At 40.8% G+C, this 17400-nt stretch overlaps 2 protein-coding genes across 8 annotated transcripts in view; one reads left to right on the top strand and one right to left on the bottom strand.

Annotated features, from left to right (window-relative positions):
• PPAT (phosphoribosyl pyrophosphate amidotransferase) overlaps positions 1 to 17400 on the top strand; it is a 53859-nt gene that overhangs the window by 14570 nt on the left and 21889 nt on the right. The window lies entirely within an intron of this gene.
• LOC115348362 (trihelix transcription factor GT-2) overlaps positions 1 to 17400 on the bottom strand; it is a 32155-nt gene that overhangs the window by 12831 nt on the left and 1924 nt on the right. Inside the window, exons 2-6 of one of the 6 annotated variants that reach the window (XM_041126740.1) lie at positions 13809 to 13895; positions 8871 to 9350; positions 7159 to 7248; positions 6347 to 6418; positions 2003 to 2089 (exon numbers count right to left, since the gene is read on the bottom strand). In XM_041126740.1, coding sequence (XP_040982674.1) covers positions 2003 to 2089; positions 6347 to 6418; positions 7159 to 7248; positions 8871 to 9350; positions 13809 to 13895 — 816 coding nt within the window. The remainder of the gene's footprint in view (positions 1 to 2002; positions 2090 to 6346; positions 6419 to 7158; positions 7249 to 8870; positions 9351 to 13808; positions 13896 to 17400) is intronic. The other 5 variants (XM_030030966.2, XM_041126773.1, XM_041126794.1 and 2 more) reach the window with 5 other exon arrangements.

Raw genomic sequence — 17400 nt, 5'->3', positions numbered from 1 at the left:
CAGGAGCCCTCAGAACTCCTGAAATCATTTATGGACATCAAAACCCAGTGCTCCTGACTCTGGGCTCAGCTCATTTCCTCATGCTTCGACTTCTCTGAGGCTGAAAGTTCACTTTTGTGTGGAATTACTTTTTGGGTTGGGAGGGAGAGAAAGATTAGTTCTCATTGTTTTGGTAGGGGATGTCATAGACCAATTATCTTCAATACAGTTTCAGTAAAGGGTAGAAGTAAATAGTCCTCGTATGTTTTGAAAAAGTGAGTGCCTGGTTTAGATTCTTTTTGAAGTAAGAGATTGTTGGTAAATAAGCAGGTTCATCCGATGTGCTTTCAGTAATGGTACTTGCTAACATATGCACAGAGTAGTACTTGGAATTCATATTTGCTTTATATATAACTTGTTTTCTCTTAAGTGATTTAGCAAATACTTGTTTTTCATAAGCCATATGCAGGAATAAATTTTATACCTATGGAAAACTTAGAATCAGAAATTATACTCTCATAAGCATGTGTGTGTGATTTACTTGGTACTAGAAAAAAAGTGGTTTTTCATAAATAGGGTACCCCATAACTCTTAGGAAAATTCTTGCATCTTCCTTTAACACTTGCAGCTATTGGAAATACAGCCTTGGGCCAAAATGGAGCAGTAGGTCTACTCCTGGTCTCTTAAAGGATTTTTTTTTTTAAACCATTACCAAAAAACCCCATGGCTTTCATTTGTGTGCTCATTTTCTCAACCATACTGGCTCTCTAATCTCTTTCTGCCTTTAGCAATGGCACTTGTGTACTGCTGACTTGTGTGATTACTATCCTCAATTGGGTATTATATGACAGGAACAGGGAGTTTGTGTGTATAAGGCAGTCAGTTGATTTGCATGACATTTTATTCTGTGTCATTTTTTATGAACTCTTCTCTTTGCATTAGTGTGACCTCGCTATGTCTCTGAACTTTCAGGGACACAGCTTTACTTTATCCTCAATGTAACTTCTGTTTCTGTGTGTCAATGCTGCGATGGCATTGCTCTGATGTTGTCCTCAGTGTCATACTCGTTACAGTTGTCTTTCATAATCAAGATCAGCCTATGCAAACAGTTGTAAAAGCTGTGTTGGATAGGGTGTCTCAACACCCAAACTCCAGATAACATAACTGCTGAGAAGGAAGCTCTCACCTGGATCACAGAAATACTGATGCATACAACAGAAATATTCTTATGGTAGAAACTTTCAGTGTAAAAGGCCAAAGAATTGTCATTCACAGAATCATTATAATGGAATTTTTTATTCTTTCCATTAACTTCTGGGTACAGACAGCACTACTGTAAAGTATATTTTGATCCAGGATGTCAGGTCAATAGATTTCAATGTCATTGTTTTTTCCTCTGATGCCTTTTTTCATGACCTTCCATGGTTTCTATGCTCATTTATTCCAGAAGATTAATATCCCTACTGTATTCTAATGTTAAATTTTAACATTCTTAATAAATCATACCTTCTCCTGAGTACTTGTCATTGAATGTATGACTTCTACATATTGCTGAGGCTCTGATTTCAGTTTTACTTGTAAAATAATTCAGAATATTTATGGCAATTGTTCGATAGTGAATAGTCTGAAATTAAATGCACTGTCATGAAGTAGTTTGAAAAGACAGACAAGGTATGAAATGTTCAGTGTTTCTGAGACAACGATTAAGCTCTCCAATTTATCCTCTCTAGCAACCATGTATGAAGAAGAACAGTATTTATGTCACAATCAAATGCAGACTTATCACATCTAGCGTAATAAGGAGTATAATGTCTGGGAAAATAAGATCTTGTTATTAATTGGGGGTAGGCGAAATAAGTGTTTATACATTTTTGCACTATGCAAACAAACAAAAACCAGATTTTATCATAACCTAGAAGTAGAATGATGTAACATGCGGGAATAACATATGAACCGTAGAAATCTGCAGTTCCCAGTAAGTAGGATGTGCTGTTACAACCATCAAGACACAGTCTTGACCTACCTATGTCAATCGTCTCCTTCTTTATTTGTGTAGCTTCCAGAGCTGCCGGGGTGGAGTTAGCAATGTCCCCCTCATCTTCAGGGATTTCTGTAAAAAAATTTACAGAGTTCTTATTAACTAAACAGGTCTTGAGTTATGTCTCGAGAATCACCAACTTCAGAATGCCATTAATGATTACTATTGTTAAAGATTTAGTCTCTTAATATGTTAAAGCTGCCATTTCTTTGCAGTAGTGGGCTTAGGAGCAGCGTGTATGCACTTATATATTAAAATAAATCCAGAACACCACGTAACAGCTGCATAATATGTTTACGGATTAAATGTGCAAACTCTTAAGTTATTTAAACCTGGATCACAATTTGTAGAATGGTTCGCTGATCGTGGTTGTAAGATATGTCATAGCTGGTGAACCCCTGCGCAGCGGAACAGGCAAGACAGTGGCTTTCATAAGGGGTGCTTCAATACGTACTAAAATGATTGAAAGACTCCCAAGCGACTGATGCCAAGAGTCACTGAATTAGCCCCAAAAGGGGCACGGGTCGGTCCTGACATTGCGTCAGGGTGCTCTGCCTGGACGATTGGTCTGCAAGGCTGCCTGCCTGCGTGACCAAGACAAAGTCCTAAATGCCTGTCCTGAGAGCATCCCCCCGGGCTGCAGCTTGCGAGGGGTTTACATCACACAGCTGGGGCCCCGGCTCCGGGCAGGGTGACAGAGGTGTCCCTGGGCTCCCCTCCACGGGGAGGAGATCTCCCCTCCCCTGCCATTGGCCCTCTGGTGTTTAAGGGAGACCTCCGCCCCTCCGACCGGGCCGAGGGGAGGGATGGACAGGCAGGTGGATGATGCAAGTGGTCTTTCCCATCCTCCTCGTTTCCAGGGGAGGACACTGCTGTACAGAGATTAAATGGTGAAGGCCACACCGTGGATCGATGACGGCAGTTTCTGGCTCCCAGCCTGTTCTCAGTCCATTCAAGAATATTGCCCCTAAACGTTGAGCAATAAAGCATAATCTAGAGCCATTTGATTAAAAATTACCCCCCAAATCAATACGGCCTTGTTTGCATCAGATGTTCTTTACGATGTGACCAGCATCGTGCGCCTTTTAATTTTTTTTTCTTAGCAAGCCATGAATGTGGCTAGGGAGCCTGGCTTCTTTTCTAAGCCGCCGTTCAGAGTTTTTGGAAGGCAGGCATGAGGAGAGAAAGGCTGAGCCAAACGGAACAAACCGTCGACAGTTTCTGGCATGGATAAAACACGGTGGCTCCATCCGCATTGTTTAGTGAAGCTATAGACAGCTGCCAGCAAATATGCTTAATCTCTACTTTGTTTTTGAAGCATTGCTCACAAGGCCACCAGAGCAATGCTGTCACAGTCTTTCCTTTTACCCACTCAGACTGATACAAGCTCTGTTCTCTTCTGGCACTCTGTCACTATCACTGTTTATCCTGTTTTCTGGCTCAGGAGGCAAGATTAGTAATTTGACTCCTAATCCTTACTCTCATGTGTGTCTTGTAGAGTATAAAACGGGAGCAGGAAATGTCAAAGCTAGGGAAAATTTTCAGTGTGTGGCCTATGTTTACTCCCCAAGAGCTTGCAAAGTTGCTGCCATCTCTGTCATGCAGATCTATGAGACTGGATACAGACAATTTGGATGCACCGTTAGGAGTTTGTGTCTGCAGCCCAAGTATGCCTTGGGCTAAGCCAATGAATAATCAAGAACTTCCAGGTTTGCACTTCTCTGAAACACTCTACTTCACGCCAGCCTGCGGCATATGTATTAAAACATTTTCTTTTGACTTTATATCTGTGTATCATTTTAAAATTCCAAGCACACAGCAGCAAGTGTTCAAGCCAACATAAGTGCCTGAGTATGTACCAACTTAAGATCCAACTTAAGTACCAACTTTAAACAACAGGTTTTTAAAAAGCCCTTGCTTATGAACATATCTTGGCAGTGTCATGACTTATTCCAAATTTGTTCTGAGAGGGACTTATAGTAAAGTATGTGGGGCACCAAAAATCCTAAAAAATAATAACAAGAAAAGTCATTTGTTTGAGGCAAAATACTTGCTGTAGGTATTTTTTAAGAACATCAGGCTACTGGCATTCCTTAGAATCTTGTTTTCATCTCCACTGTTGTTCCCTGGCACTTCAGATTTAATCAAACACCTATACACAGTCTGTGGTTGTACTGGAGAGTCTGACATATGTGGAATGTACATGTGCCTGGAGTTTGAATTGACTGACTACTGCCTGTGCAAACTGAAGCAATTGGCTCTTCTGAATAGATTTCTGGAATTTACTGCCCTTAAAAGTGATCCCATAAAATAGAAGACATCAGTCAAAATGACTAAGTAAGGTTTTATTTCCAGATTGATTTAATGTGGGTATCTTTTACCAGAAAAGAGAAAAAATTACAGTGGGCCCAGCCTTTCCTAGGCTGCTTTTACTGAAAACTAAATGGGTTTGTGATTGCTCTGATACTCTTGCACCCTCTGCTGGCCTGTCTGTTGGGAAAGCCACTCCAGGGCAGTGCTGCCAGAGAAATTTCAGTAAACTCTTACAGTCTGTAGAAGAACATGTAAGGATTTATTTACCTCCACCTTTTCCTTGTCAGGTGGGCATTTGCTGCTCTTTGAGAGGAGAAAAACAATACCATGAAACAACAAATAATTAGGTATTTTCCTGAAACTGGTGTATTTGTCTTTTGACTAATACCATCTTAATTTTTTCCTTACTAGGGTATGGCAAAGCTGATTGGACTGTTTATAAAGACTAGCAGTGGTGGTGATGTTACTGTGGCTAATAACTCAGGCTGACATGTAAGATCGTGAGCAGCACGTGCACTTCTGAGGCAGCTTGTGCACCTCTGTGCATTTACACAGCTGCAGTTGCCAGAAAACAGATATCTGCCCAGGCTAGCTAGTATATATCTAGGCAAGTGTATGTATAACTCTGACTGCAGAGTACATTAACTCCATGTACTAATTAGGAAGATGCCCTGATACAAGGTTAACAGAATTTCTAAATTCTTATTTATGTCAAATTGGGGTTTTTTACCAATTTTTTTAAAGGCATATGAGTATATATTAATTATAATTACATGCTTGTTGAGAAACAGTTTTCTACAAAAGTTCTGTTGAATATGGAGTAGTCCTTAAGAAGTCACATCCTAAAGGCTATCGATTGTCAGACATCTACTGATATCAAAGAACCAATGTGACGTATCACTGCCCGATTGCCTTTTTCACTATTTATCAGCAAGTAAATTTATGAATACAGAGGTATATAAAATCTCTTTACTTACCAGTTTCTCACTTTAAATTTATTTGAGCTGTCTAGGAAAGGCATGTACCACAATTAGAGAATAAAGGATCTCCATGATATTGTAACGTAAAAAGCACGCATCTTTTCTCTGCTTTATGTAATACCTAATTATGTGACCATTAATAACATTAAAGTCTAGGTGTTTTTTACCACCTGTGATAAAATTATTTGAATCTGCATTCTTCATTTGGGAATGAGGAAAAGAATTTTGGAAACTGAAACTGCATCTCTTCATGATAAGTTGCTGTGGTTTTGCCTTGTTTTCCCCACAGAAGTTTGAACAGTAGTCTTTAGAGTGGATAGGCTGAGCCAGAAACACTTCTGAACCACTTGCTATTTTAATCTTTCCCCACAAAATCAGATTGCAATTACAGTTACCCAGAAGCAAACAAAACAGGCAGTTAAAATACATATATCTGAGAAGGGAAATGGTAACTAAGGTAAGCTATAGATGTCTTAACACCTACACTATTCCTAAAGGCATGTTAAAGTGTCAAAAATGAGTACTCAGAACTTCACTAGAAGTATTCAGTTAACTTTATCTTAAATAACTCGTTTGGAAGATTGCGGTCCAAAAAGCTACAATATTATGTAGCTGCAAGCAGTTGAAAACTGTGTCAGATGACAGTTTAGTGGCACTGCTGAATCTATGTATTATTACCATGTCTTACTACTGTTCACGTGTATGTAGTAATTTTACTTGTTGATGGGGAGAAATGGAATTTGATGCATTTTACAAGTAGTCTTAACTGGATCCTACAAAGTACTGTTTATGATTTCTTGTATATTTTGTCTCTCTCAAAATGAGGTCCCTAAAGGCAATGCACTTTTCATAACAACCTATTTTTCTACAATGAATGCCTCAAGTGCCCATGGTGATTTGGTAAAAGGCCAGTTATATATTTCTTTGTTAGTAAATTTAAATTAATAAATGTAATTGCTCTTAATTGGTAAAACAAAAATACTACTGTCCGGTATAGCTCAAATTACCTCTCATGATCAACCATGTGTTTACTTACTTGTCATAGCTGTTTCTTTCGTTATATGCAGAGCTGCCCGATTCTCTGGAGTAGTATTTACAGTAACATCATCTGTCAGAAGATTTTTAATTTGACATTAAAATCTTTCAAGTTCATGTTAGACCATTTTAAATGCTGTAAGACTACTCCTTAATGCCTAATTTGGACCATATTCTGCCTCATGCTACTGAAAGAGATCATGAGGTCCTGTTGTGGAGAGTCAAGTCTGTCAGCCTTCGAGACTTGAATGTGTCTCTAGCTGAATGTTAAACTCCCGCTTCCCCTGAAAGTTATGCTTTCAGATGTAAGCCATAATATTTCTTTGTAAAGAGCATATGCCTTCATATTCAGTGCTAGTAGTGATATTCTTAAATGAAGTTTTCATCCCCTGACATGAGCATTTACACAATTATATTAAATACTGATCACATTATATTGTGAAAAAGAGAATGCCGTATTAGTTCATGCACAGGAGACTGAACAATTCTAATCCTTGGGAAGACACAGTTTAAGTAAAAGTAAATGCAGTAATACATTGTACTCAACTTGCTTAAACCAATAGTTTCTTCTTCTTGACATCTTGTGTCATGAATCTTTGATAGACTATTTTTATCAAATTCAGCAGAGCACTGTAGATGTGCACATATGCCTGTATTGAAAGTATGGTTATCACTATGATGTTATCTTCTGCTTATAAATTTTTTAGGCCTCTTCATTTTCTAACCATAATTACAATGTGGGCTTATTTTAGAAATCCGTCTTAATTTAGTAAATTTAGGGATTTATATAAAATAGAAGACTTTTCAGTTTACCTGAGTCAGAAACTTTCTTTATATCTGCAACCTGTAGGTCTTCTGACATATTACTAACAGAGTCCTCTTCACCTGTGTCTCCAGGCATTTCTGCGTAAATAATGCTATGTTAATTAGGGCACCACATTTCTGTACTACATAAGAACAGCTGTGCTGTGTCAAATCAAAAGATCTGTCCAACCTAGGATGCTCTCTATGCCAGCAGACAGTAGTAGATGCATTAGCAAAAAGCCTAGAAATGGCAACTGAAGAGTGAATCTTCCCCCAAAATGTTCTTGTAGTTTTCAGTCAGACACTGTGTTGTATTTTTCTTGACTTCTTCCATTACTTTACTAACTTCTAGTCTTACATTTGGCCACCGTAATATCACGCTGTCGTGGTTTAACCCCAGCCAGCAACAAAGCACCACGCAGCCGCTCACTCCCTTCTCCCCCACCCACTGAGATGGAGGAGGGAATCCGGAAAAGAAGTAAAACTCGTGGGTTGAGATAAGAATGGTTTAATAGAACAGAAAAGAAGAAACTAATAATGATGATAGTAACACTAATAAAATGACAATAATAAAAGGATTGGAATATACAAAACAAGTGATGCACAATGCAATTGCTCACCACTCGCCGATCGATGCCCCGTTATTCCCCAAGTGGCGATCCCCCCGCCTCCACTCCCCCCAGTTTATATACTAGACGTGACGTCCCATGGTATGGAATACACCGTTGGCCAGTTTGGGTCAGCTGCCCTGGCTCTGTCCCCTCCCAACTTCTTGTGCCCCTCCAGCCTTCCTGCTGGCTGGGCATGAGAAGCTGAAAAATCCTTGACTTTAGACTAAACACCACTTAGCAACAACTGAAAACATCAGTGTTATCAACATTCTTCTCATACCTAACTCAAAAACATAGCACTGTACCAGCTACTAGGAGGACAACTCTATCTCAGCTGAAACCAGGACACAAGCCCTGTGCAGGAGTCTTACTGTGTAATAGTGAGTTTTATGTTTAATTCTGTTCTTAAACAACAGGCGTGTTTCTGGTTGTACATACCAATAAAAAATGTTTTAACTCCTGGGTACTGTAGGTTCATCAGTCTACTCTAATTCTGCATTAATCCATCTATTACCAAGTTATTCATCAATAACCACACAAAAATAAAGGCAAGCTCTGCCAGCATTCTTGGTGCTATTCCTTTTGCTATTTTCACAGTAGTTATCCCACTAGTTCGGGAGTCTTGCTCCAGAGGCCAATAAAACTGGGTTACTGGGGACCATAAGAGAAAGGCAGTTTAAATGTTAACTTTTTTAACCAATGTCTAAAGTTACAGACTTTTGCTCAATGTCTTCATTCTTCTGGTATCGCAGTCTGACCATCTCTCTGATCCAATTTTTTATCTAAGCTGGAAACAGTCTCTTCTGCCATGATTTTTACTGGAATGGTCTCTCTCTATCACTTTATCTTATCCTACGTCTTCATCATTTTACCCTCCTTTTGTTTCTCAGTTCTATTAAAAAAAGCTTGGGGCAATCACTCAATCTGACAGATTACCTTATAATGTAAGACAAAACTACTAGACAAACCAGTAAATTTCCATTCAGTGTTTTTTTCCCCCCAGCAAATCAGTTAATCTAGCTGGCTGCTTTTTGGGGGGTTCTTTTAAGGTCTCTCTAGTGCTGGGAAACTAAAAGTTTTAAATGATAGATGGGTAGCTGAAGTACTTACCTATGGAGTCCTTTTCTGATTTTGCTTCTGTCCATTCTGGAGGCCTCTCACTTTCATCATTATCTGATTTACTTCCTTGTTCCATGGTGCTGTGCCCCAGAATAGCATCCAGTTCATTAAAAAATTTCATACTTTTACTTGTACTCCCTGAGTCTTGGGCACCTTTTACACTCTTGTATTCATGTTTCAAATTTTTATATTTTGTCCTGCACTGCTTCCAGTCCCTGTCAATTCCGAACTTTTGAAGTCTAGCAGCAACCTGTTCAAATATTCTTTTATTTCTCACTGTGCCCTCCAGTTGTTGCTGGATATTTTTGTCTGACCATATGCGTATCAAAGCTCTGACTTCATTAACAGTCCAGTGTTTTCCTCCTTCATTTGCTACTGTTGGAATAAAAGCCGGTGTTTTGGAAGCCTCTATTGCTGACGTTGGATTACCTGCATCGTGTGGGGTAGGGGAGAGACACAGATACGGGTTACCTGCATTGGGTGGTTGGGGTCGGGAAAGGACAGAGAGAATGAGAATGAAGTATGCTGTTTCCTCAAGGCTTGTCTCTCCAGAGAAAGACGGAGCAGAAGTGACATTAAAATCAAGCTATTGGTTATTAATTTGTCAGCATTTTGTTAATTCTGACATCATTTTTGCCTTCTCTTGAAAACCAATATGAAGATAGCGCGTGTACATTTAATTAATCTAAGAAGAACGTTTCTTTCTTCTGTGCCCTAATACACTGAACTTTTACTCGTAACACCTTTGAGAATAACCGATGAGCTGTTTGGTTGTTCAGACATTAGAGAGAAGAGTGCTGTTTGGAAGATACCAAGTGCTGTGTTAGCACAATAATAAATTGGGCCCCAAGTCACTGACACTAGCATCAAGACTTAACTTTCTGCATTCATGCCATACTTTTGGTTTTACACACATAGAGAGATTTGAACTGGGTAAGGATCTGAAGAATCTGATCCTTAACTCTTAACAAAGCATGCTGGGAGCTGAGGAATGGAGACTTTTTTTTGCCTTCAGTCACACAAGAACATTTGTGTGAAAACAAACCCAGTTCTCATGGTATAGAACCTCCACCTTTCTCAGTGCAGGTCAATCAAAAATATTGGGGTTTTTTTAGTAAAATTAAAGTTTGAGTTATCTTACTCTGCAGAATTAATATATTTTTTAATTTTCTCCACTCTTCAACTTTATTTTTTAGTATTAGGAGGTAAAGGATGCCATGCAATTGCTTAAAACACTGAAATATGATCTCTTGTAGTTTTTTAAAGTTTCCTTGTTTCTAATTATGAATTTGCTTTAAGACTTCATTTTGATTATCAAACTAGTTTGGAAAGTGGTTTCTCATGCATTTTGTAAATCTTTGCAAAAATAACTAAATTAAAAAAAAAACAATTCCAGTGCTTCATCAAAGACAGCAAACATGAAAGTGCACAGTAACCGACAGTTTTTTGCAATCATACTGAAGTGATAAATGCCTTTGCCAGTGTCTTATTCTAAAAGGGCAAGCCAGGTTACGGGGGTTGGACACTTCAGTCACTGAGCTTTGTGTGATGGCAAAAATATCTGACCTTTGCTTGTAGACACACCTTCAGTGGAGCAGACTTGTGTATAATAACCTGTCTGGGGACAAACTTGTCCTAGATAGAGGCATTCTTTGCTAGTCTCCGTAATTCATTCTAGTTGTGAAAAAGCTGTACTAACAGATACCAGTTTTTTCCCTATGAGTCCTGTGTTAGTCGGGACTCTGCAGCAGCCAGCTCACTGATACATTGTTGAGGAGGATGGTTTTCAGGTAACATATCAATTATGCTTTCTTCATTTCTTTGTGAGGAAGTGAAAGAAAATGCTTATTTAGAGGTGAATGCAACCATAGGAATTGCCACGGTTGGCAACTGCCAACATGAGATAGGCTTGATGTAGTCTCTGCTCAGTGTTACTGGGAGTACTTCAAGTATCTGTATTTCCAGAGTGGTTCATTCGTCACTACCAGAGAGTGCCACGGAGAACAGAGAGGAAAGGCACAGGGGAAGAAAAGAGGAAGAAGAATGCAGAAGGTGCTCCCTGCACTTCCCAGTCAAAGCCATAGATTATGGGGCAATCTGGGAGGGATAAGTTTTTTTTAGTCCTCGTGTAGACCAGTATTTCTCACTAGTAAGTTCATTTGCAACTGAGCTCACTTTTGGTTGTGGATATTAGTTAAATGAGTTCTAGTGACTCGGTGCACTGGTCATTCCTTCTGCTGTATGCAGAGTGGAAAAAGGTGCCTTTGTTCCTCATTCCCTTTAAAAACACTGTGATTCAAAATATCTTACCCATAAGCACTGCTTTGAAACAAAGTTGTTATGGTCACTGTGAAAATTTTCCTTATGTCTCAAATGTATTTTAGCTCTCATTTGTTTTAAAAAAAATTAAGACAGTATTGGGTTTGCGTGGCAAGGTTTTGGTAGCAGGGGGGTTACAGGGGTGGCTTCTGTGAGAAGCTGCTAGAAGCTTCCCCCATGTCCGACAGAGCCAATGCCAGCCAGCTCCAAGACAGACCCGCTGCCGGCCACAGCCGAGCCCATCAGTGACAGTGGTAGTGCCTCTGGAATAACAGATTTAAGAAGGGGAAAAAGTTGTGGGGCAACAGAAACGGCAGGCGGAGAGGGGAGTGAGAACATGTAAGAGAAACAGCCCTGCAGACCCCCAGGTCAGTGAAGCAGGAGGGGGAGGAGATGCTCCAGGCGCCGGAGCAGAGATTCCCCTGCAGCCCGTGGGGAAGACCATGGTGAGGCAGGCTGTACCCCTGCAGCCCATGGAGGTACACGGTGGAGCAGATATTCACCTGCAGCCCATGGAGGACCCCACGCCGGAGCAGGTGGGTGCCCAAAGGAGGCTGTGACCCTGTGGGAAGCCTGCGCTGGAGCAGGCTCCTGGTAGGACCTGTGGCTCCGTGGAGAGAGGAGCCCACGCTGGAGCAGGTTTTGTGGCAGGACTTGTGACCCCACGGGGGGCCCATGCTGGAGCAGTGTGCTCCTGAAAGACTGCACCCCATGGAAGGGACCCGCACAAGAGCAGTTCGTGAAGAACTGAAGCCCGTGGGAAGGACTCATGTTGGAGAAGTTCGTGGAGAACTGTCTCCTGTGGGAGGGACCCCACGCTGGAGCAGGGGAAGAGCATGATGAGTCCTGCCCCTGAGGAGGAAGGAGTGGCAGAGACAACGTGTGATAAACTGACTGCAACCCCCATTCACTGTCCCCCTGCGCCACTGGGGGGTAGGCAGAGAATATGGGAGTGAAGTTGTGCCTGGGAAGGAGGGAGGGGTGGGGGGAAGGTGTTTTTAGATTTAGTTTTATTTCTCATTACCCTACTCTGGTTGACTCGCAGTAAATTAAGTTAATCTTCACCAAGTTGAGTCTGTTTTGCCCATGATGGTAATTGGTTGGGTGATCTCTCCCTGTCCTTATCTTGACCCACGAGCCCTTTTGTTATTTCTCTCCCCCGTCCAGCTGAGGAGGGGAGTAATAGAGTGGCTTTGGTGGGCACCTGGCATCCAGCCAGGGTGAAACCACCACAATATACATTATTTTTTTACCTGAAAGATGTGTTTATGCCATATTTGATTTTTTTCTAAGCTTCCTCAAAATGAGAAATCTGCTGAAATGAAACCAAAGTATTAAGCACTATAGATACAAAGGGCTCAACATTTTTCTTTCAGTGGTGTCTGAAAAAGTGCCTGAAAACTGAAGACTTAAGAGAGGCACTAGAGAAGACATTTTACTATCAGTACATACTTGAGACCCCATGCAATTGAATTTATTTTGCTGGCTTTGTAGAAAGCAGCTTTCTCAGAATTGAAGATTTTTTAGCAGGCCAAATGAACCTGCTTGGCAGTGTGTTGCAAGAGCACTTAGTAACACAGACATATTCCTGTAAAATTTGATTCAGATACTTACTGCAAGAAAAGTTTTGTTTAAATATATGTGCATATAATTCCATGTGAGATTCTTGTCTCTTCCTTAATTTCTTGTTATGCTGGGCAAGAGGGGCGTAGCGTGTAACGTAAAAGTTGTAGGTTTAGCTGGGGCCTTGTTTTCTCCCTGAATATGGCACCTTGGAGATTCTGTAGTGAAAGTTGTCGTAACTGGACAGGGATGTATGCTAGGGCATAGAGGGTATGTAAAAAATGGAGAGAGCACGTAGGAAATTCAGGACAGTGCTGCTGTTCATCCAGGCAAGGAATCAGCTCATTGGCTGCCTAATTCTGCCTAAAATGTGTTCAGGTTTCTCCCTTCCCTTTAGCAGCCCCTTGAAGGGGCTCACACCTAGGATCTTCTCCCTCTTTCTGGCTTGCCAGATCTGTGCCTTTGCTCTGTAATGACTTTTCTGAGGAAAACTACTATAGCGGGATGGTTTCCAGATGAGTTGCTGTACGGTTGGTTGGACTAAAGCATTTCTGACTACCCCTTGCTTGGAGAAAGGATACAGTTGCTTTGAAGACCACTGCAGATCTGTATTGCTCAGTGGGACAGGTCTGACCTCTGCCTATCTCTCCTGGCTCAGGCCATCACTCATGCTGCTTTAAGTGGAAATTACATGAGTTGGAGAAAATCCGCAAGTTGACATGGGTATCACACACTACCATTTGGCATACTTTCCGCTAGCATTTAACAAAATTAATGTGGTTAATATGATTAAGCTACAGCATGGGATGTGTTTTGAATGTGAACGGTGGTCATGCAGGAGTTAGTTACATCATATACAGCGGTGAGTATCTAGCGATGCATGAGACTGCTGAGTGCTAAAACTGGGAAGGAGATGGTGCAAAAGTGTGGCTATTTTAAGGCTGTATTGATCAGAAACAGAATGACGGCGTATTCAAGCTATCAGAAAGTGCTCTGTCAGCCATGCTGCTTTTTAGGTTTTGATCTCTTTGCACCATCATACTATACCTAGTTGAACTGGTCTGACATGTGACATAAAAAGTAGTGGATCTCCTGGAGCATCCTCATCATCTTCTAAAGAAATTGATATTTCACCTGGGAAGGAAAAAGGTTTTAGATGAAAAATAGGTATGGACTAAATTAGCTTAAATTAGTTTAAGTGAAAACGTCCATACAGAATGAGAAGATTATTAACTTTGTAATCTCTATACTTAATTTGTATTTAAATTAAATTTAAAATTCATTTGCCCTGTCCCCATAAGGGGACACAAGTTAGAGGAGGCAAATTAAATTATTTTACATCTTGCATATGAAACCTGTTTGAAATGTATTTTAAAATTCTTGTGGAAACTGACTTGATTCTAGTGACTTGTATGCTTTTCTGACTCTCAGTGTTTGGAGTGGACAGCGCATTAAAAGTACAGTTTGAAAGTAGATCATGAAAATATGGGACATACAAATAAAAGTGGACTTTGCACACTGATTCAGATTACCACAAATCTATTTATATAACAAAAAAAGAAATTCCAAGAAGAGTATTTAGAGAAGAGTATGAAGAAAACGAAGAGTGTTCTGCAAAAGAGTCCTGGAAATCAATGGAATTCATTAATGGCACAGGGAAGGCGGGAAAATGTTGTGACTAGAGAACAGAGGTATTTGTAGCCAACAGGATTCAGTCTAGCTTTTTACAGTATAGCATTCCTACATTTGCTTAAAAAGCAACACTATAGCAATTGCTCTGTAAGTTTGGAAAGCAGCACATGTAAGTCAGGTTCTGAACCAGCTTAATTTTCACAGAGGACAGACTTCTCAGTTGTTCTAGGGTAATATGCTGCTGTATTCAACCTAGGATGTTGACAGGAGGTTTGAAATGTTGATTCACTGCATGGGGAGCTTAGCTACTGTCAGCTCCAGCCAGGCAGGTCACGCAGATCAAAGCTACCTGTTCAAAGGTACTGCGGTAGGTAGTTCGTCACAAGGAACAGTAACGAGGTGCGGTTAGGATGCAACCTGGTATCCCTGACGCAAGTGAAACTGAAAACTGCATTTGGATTAATTTGGAAACATTATCCTAAATCCTCCTGACTTTCAGCAAGGCTCAGAGTGACTCATAGATGCAGTGGCCTGATCTCCGACTGCTCCCAGCTGTCCGCCTTGCTTCTCTGGCAGGAGCTGCTACCCCTGCGGCCGGGCTGAGGGAGGGAAAGGTGTGCTCATGCCTCCACCTCTAGCACCAGGACTGGCGTTTTATCTGCTTAAAGAGCTGCAAAGCGAACTACAGGGAGGGGAAATAAATTCTCTCTTGGAAGGCTGCTGGGTGTGCCATGGGTACTAGGGTGAGCAAGTTTAATTACACTGTAGCATTAAAAAGAAGCAATTTATTAAGTAAATAAGAACAGTTAACACAAAAAGATGTTAGAGTATTTGACGGGGGGGGGGGGGGAACATCTGATGAGCAAAAAAGTTACTCAATAAGGGTAACTCTTATTAAAAAAATATATATATATACACAATACTTGTCAATGACATGTTTAATGTTAAAGTCCAGACATGGAAAACTATGTATGAGTGGCATTTTCAAGTCGGCATTTCCGAAAGATCTTTTTGCATTTCTAGGAGCTGTCTGAGTTTTATACATATGATAATATTCTCATTGCTGATGCATTTCTGCTCAGAGTTGATAATTTTTCTGCATTTGCTGTGGTAAAGTGAAGGGCAAGGAAAACGGCCAGTGCATTAATATTTAAACAGAGAGAAATATAAAAGAGCTTAAGTAACTTAACATGAATTACTAGGTGGGCTTTACTTTTGTAAATCAAGTACTCAATTTATTAATACTTAACTTGAGACAATCAAAACTAGTTAATAAAATGGGAAGGTCATTCATCTGAACTCTGATGAATGATACCATTTTTCATAGTGCACCGTAAATCACTACATGGATTTTCTTCGTTGTTGATTACTGGGATAACATACAAACTAAATTTTAAGAGAAGTGAACATGCTGAGTTGTGTCTTTTTTAATGATTATTTAAGCTACGGCTCTGTGTTTGCCTCTGAAAACTTGTATTTTGGGAGAACAGCATGAACATCGCTGGCTTGCACTGCTGTATGTGCTTATGCAAAAAGTGTCATCTTTCCATGAACGAGCTGGGAACTGGGGGGTGTGTTGCTACCAAGTTTGTCCGGACACCTCTCCCTCAGATTTGATTGTGATTTTCAGTATTCATTTCTTCAATTACGCTTTCAAAAGAAAACTGATTTTACAAGATATGAAAAAAACCTCAGGGAAACACCATAGAAATACCATCCAGTCCAATAAAAGCAGGCTCTTTTTTTCTTCCTTTCCGTTCCTCCCCCTCCCCAGCACTCTCCTAGTAGTTGAGATAATCAAGCAAATCAAACACAAAGACATGCCTTGTAACTTTACATTAAGGATGGGTATGAATATTTAGACTGAGGCTAAGCAGAATGGTAAAAATACAGTAATTTCTTTGGGAGCATGCCCTGTCCCTCACCATGTTTTTTAAACAAAACAAATTAGTATAGCTGCTAGGTTCTTAAGATAAAGTAAGACGCACATGGTGGACAGTATTATTTGGGAGAGGTTTTAGTTTGCTGGTAGCATTTTGTCTTTGCTACCCAAGTCACAAGCTAGACATCCTTCGTTCCTCCAGCTCTGTCAAAATAAGGCTTCTCGGCCTCTTTCTAAAGAGGGCAGGGACCATTTTCCCCTCTTCTCCGGTTACGCTCTGGGTTGAGAGGGAGAAGCCCAGGAGGTGCCCTGCAGGGACGCAAATGTACTTTGGCCAGTTTATTTTACGGAGGGCGATACCCCCATTAAAGCAGCCCCCTTCTCCCGATACCCCATTAAAGCAGTCCCCTTCCTTCTCCCGCAGGCCACCAGTCAGGTTCACTGCCGGGGCCGGGGCAGCAGGCTGCCTTCGCCTCTGCGGGGGGGCGGGAATCGCGTCTCCTGTGGGAGCGACGCGGCCAGCTCTGCCCCCACAAAACAAACTGGGGAGCATCAGCTGCAGAGCCACAGATGCCATTTACGCCTTACAAGTGCCCTTGAAAGTACTGAGCTGGGCAGACGTGGCAACTCTGACGGCAGTCAGAAAAGGACTGGGCCTCCAGTACAGCGTTACTTGCTTGACTTGTATTCTTAAGTGAAGAAAGTTGATGTTCTCACAGCCGTTCTCTCTGCCCCTTGTTAAGGATGTATGCACTCTGCATAGCTGCAGGACACATTTCTATCTCAGTGTGTTTTCTTTGTGGCTGAATTATGGTTGTTGTGAAAATCTTCACATTTAAATCCTTACCAGTAGTGTTGCATTATTACAGTTAGTTGCATTTAATTTTTGTTTATCCATAAAAATTGTTTGTTTGTTTAAGGGAGTAACAGAAATGCTTGTGCATTTAACCGATACATTTCTCACCTTTAAAACCAGACTGTCCTACTGCTTCAAAATGAGGTGTGTCTCACGCAGGGGTAGTTTTTAAAATATATATTCTAGTTCAGGATTCACAACCGAAATTAACCTTTTCTGATTTAAACTTGCTAGAGGTGTAAAGCAGATGAGAATTGGGATTAACGGTG

Source organism: Aquila chrysaetos, chromosome 1 (genome assembly GCF_900496995.4).
Source record: "Aquila chrysaetos chrysaetos chromosome 1, bAquChr1.4, whole genome shotgun sequence".
Lineage (NCBI taxonomy): Eukaryota > Metazoa > Chordata > Aves > Accipitriformes > Accipitridae > Aquila > Aquila chrysaetos.
Note: the sequence above shows the minus strand (reverse complement) of the source record. Positions and strands in the feature narration are given on the sequence as shown.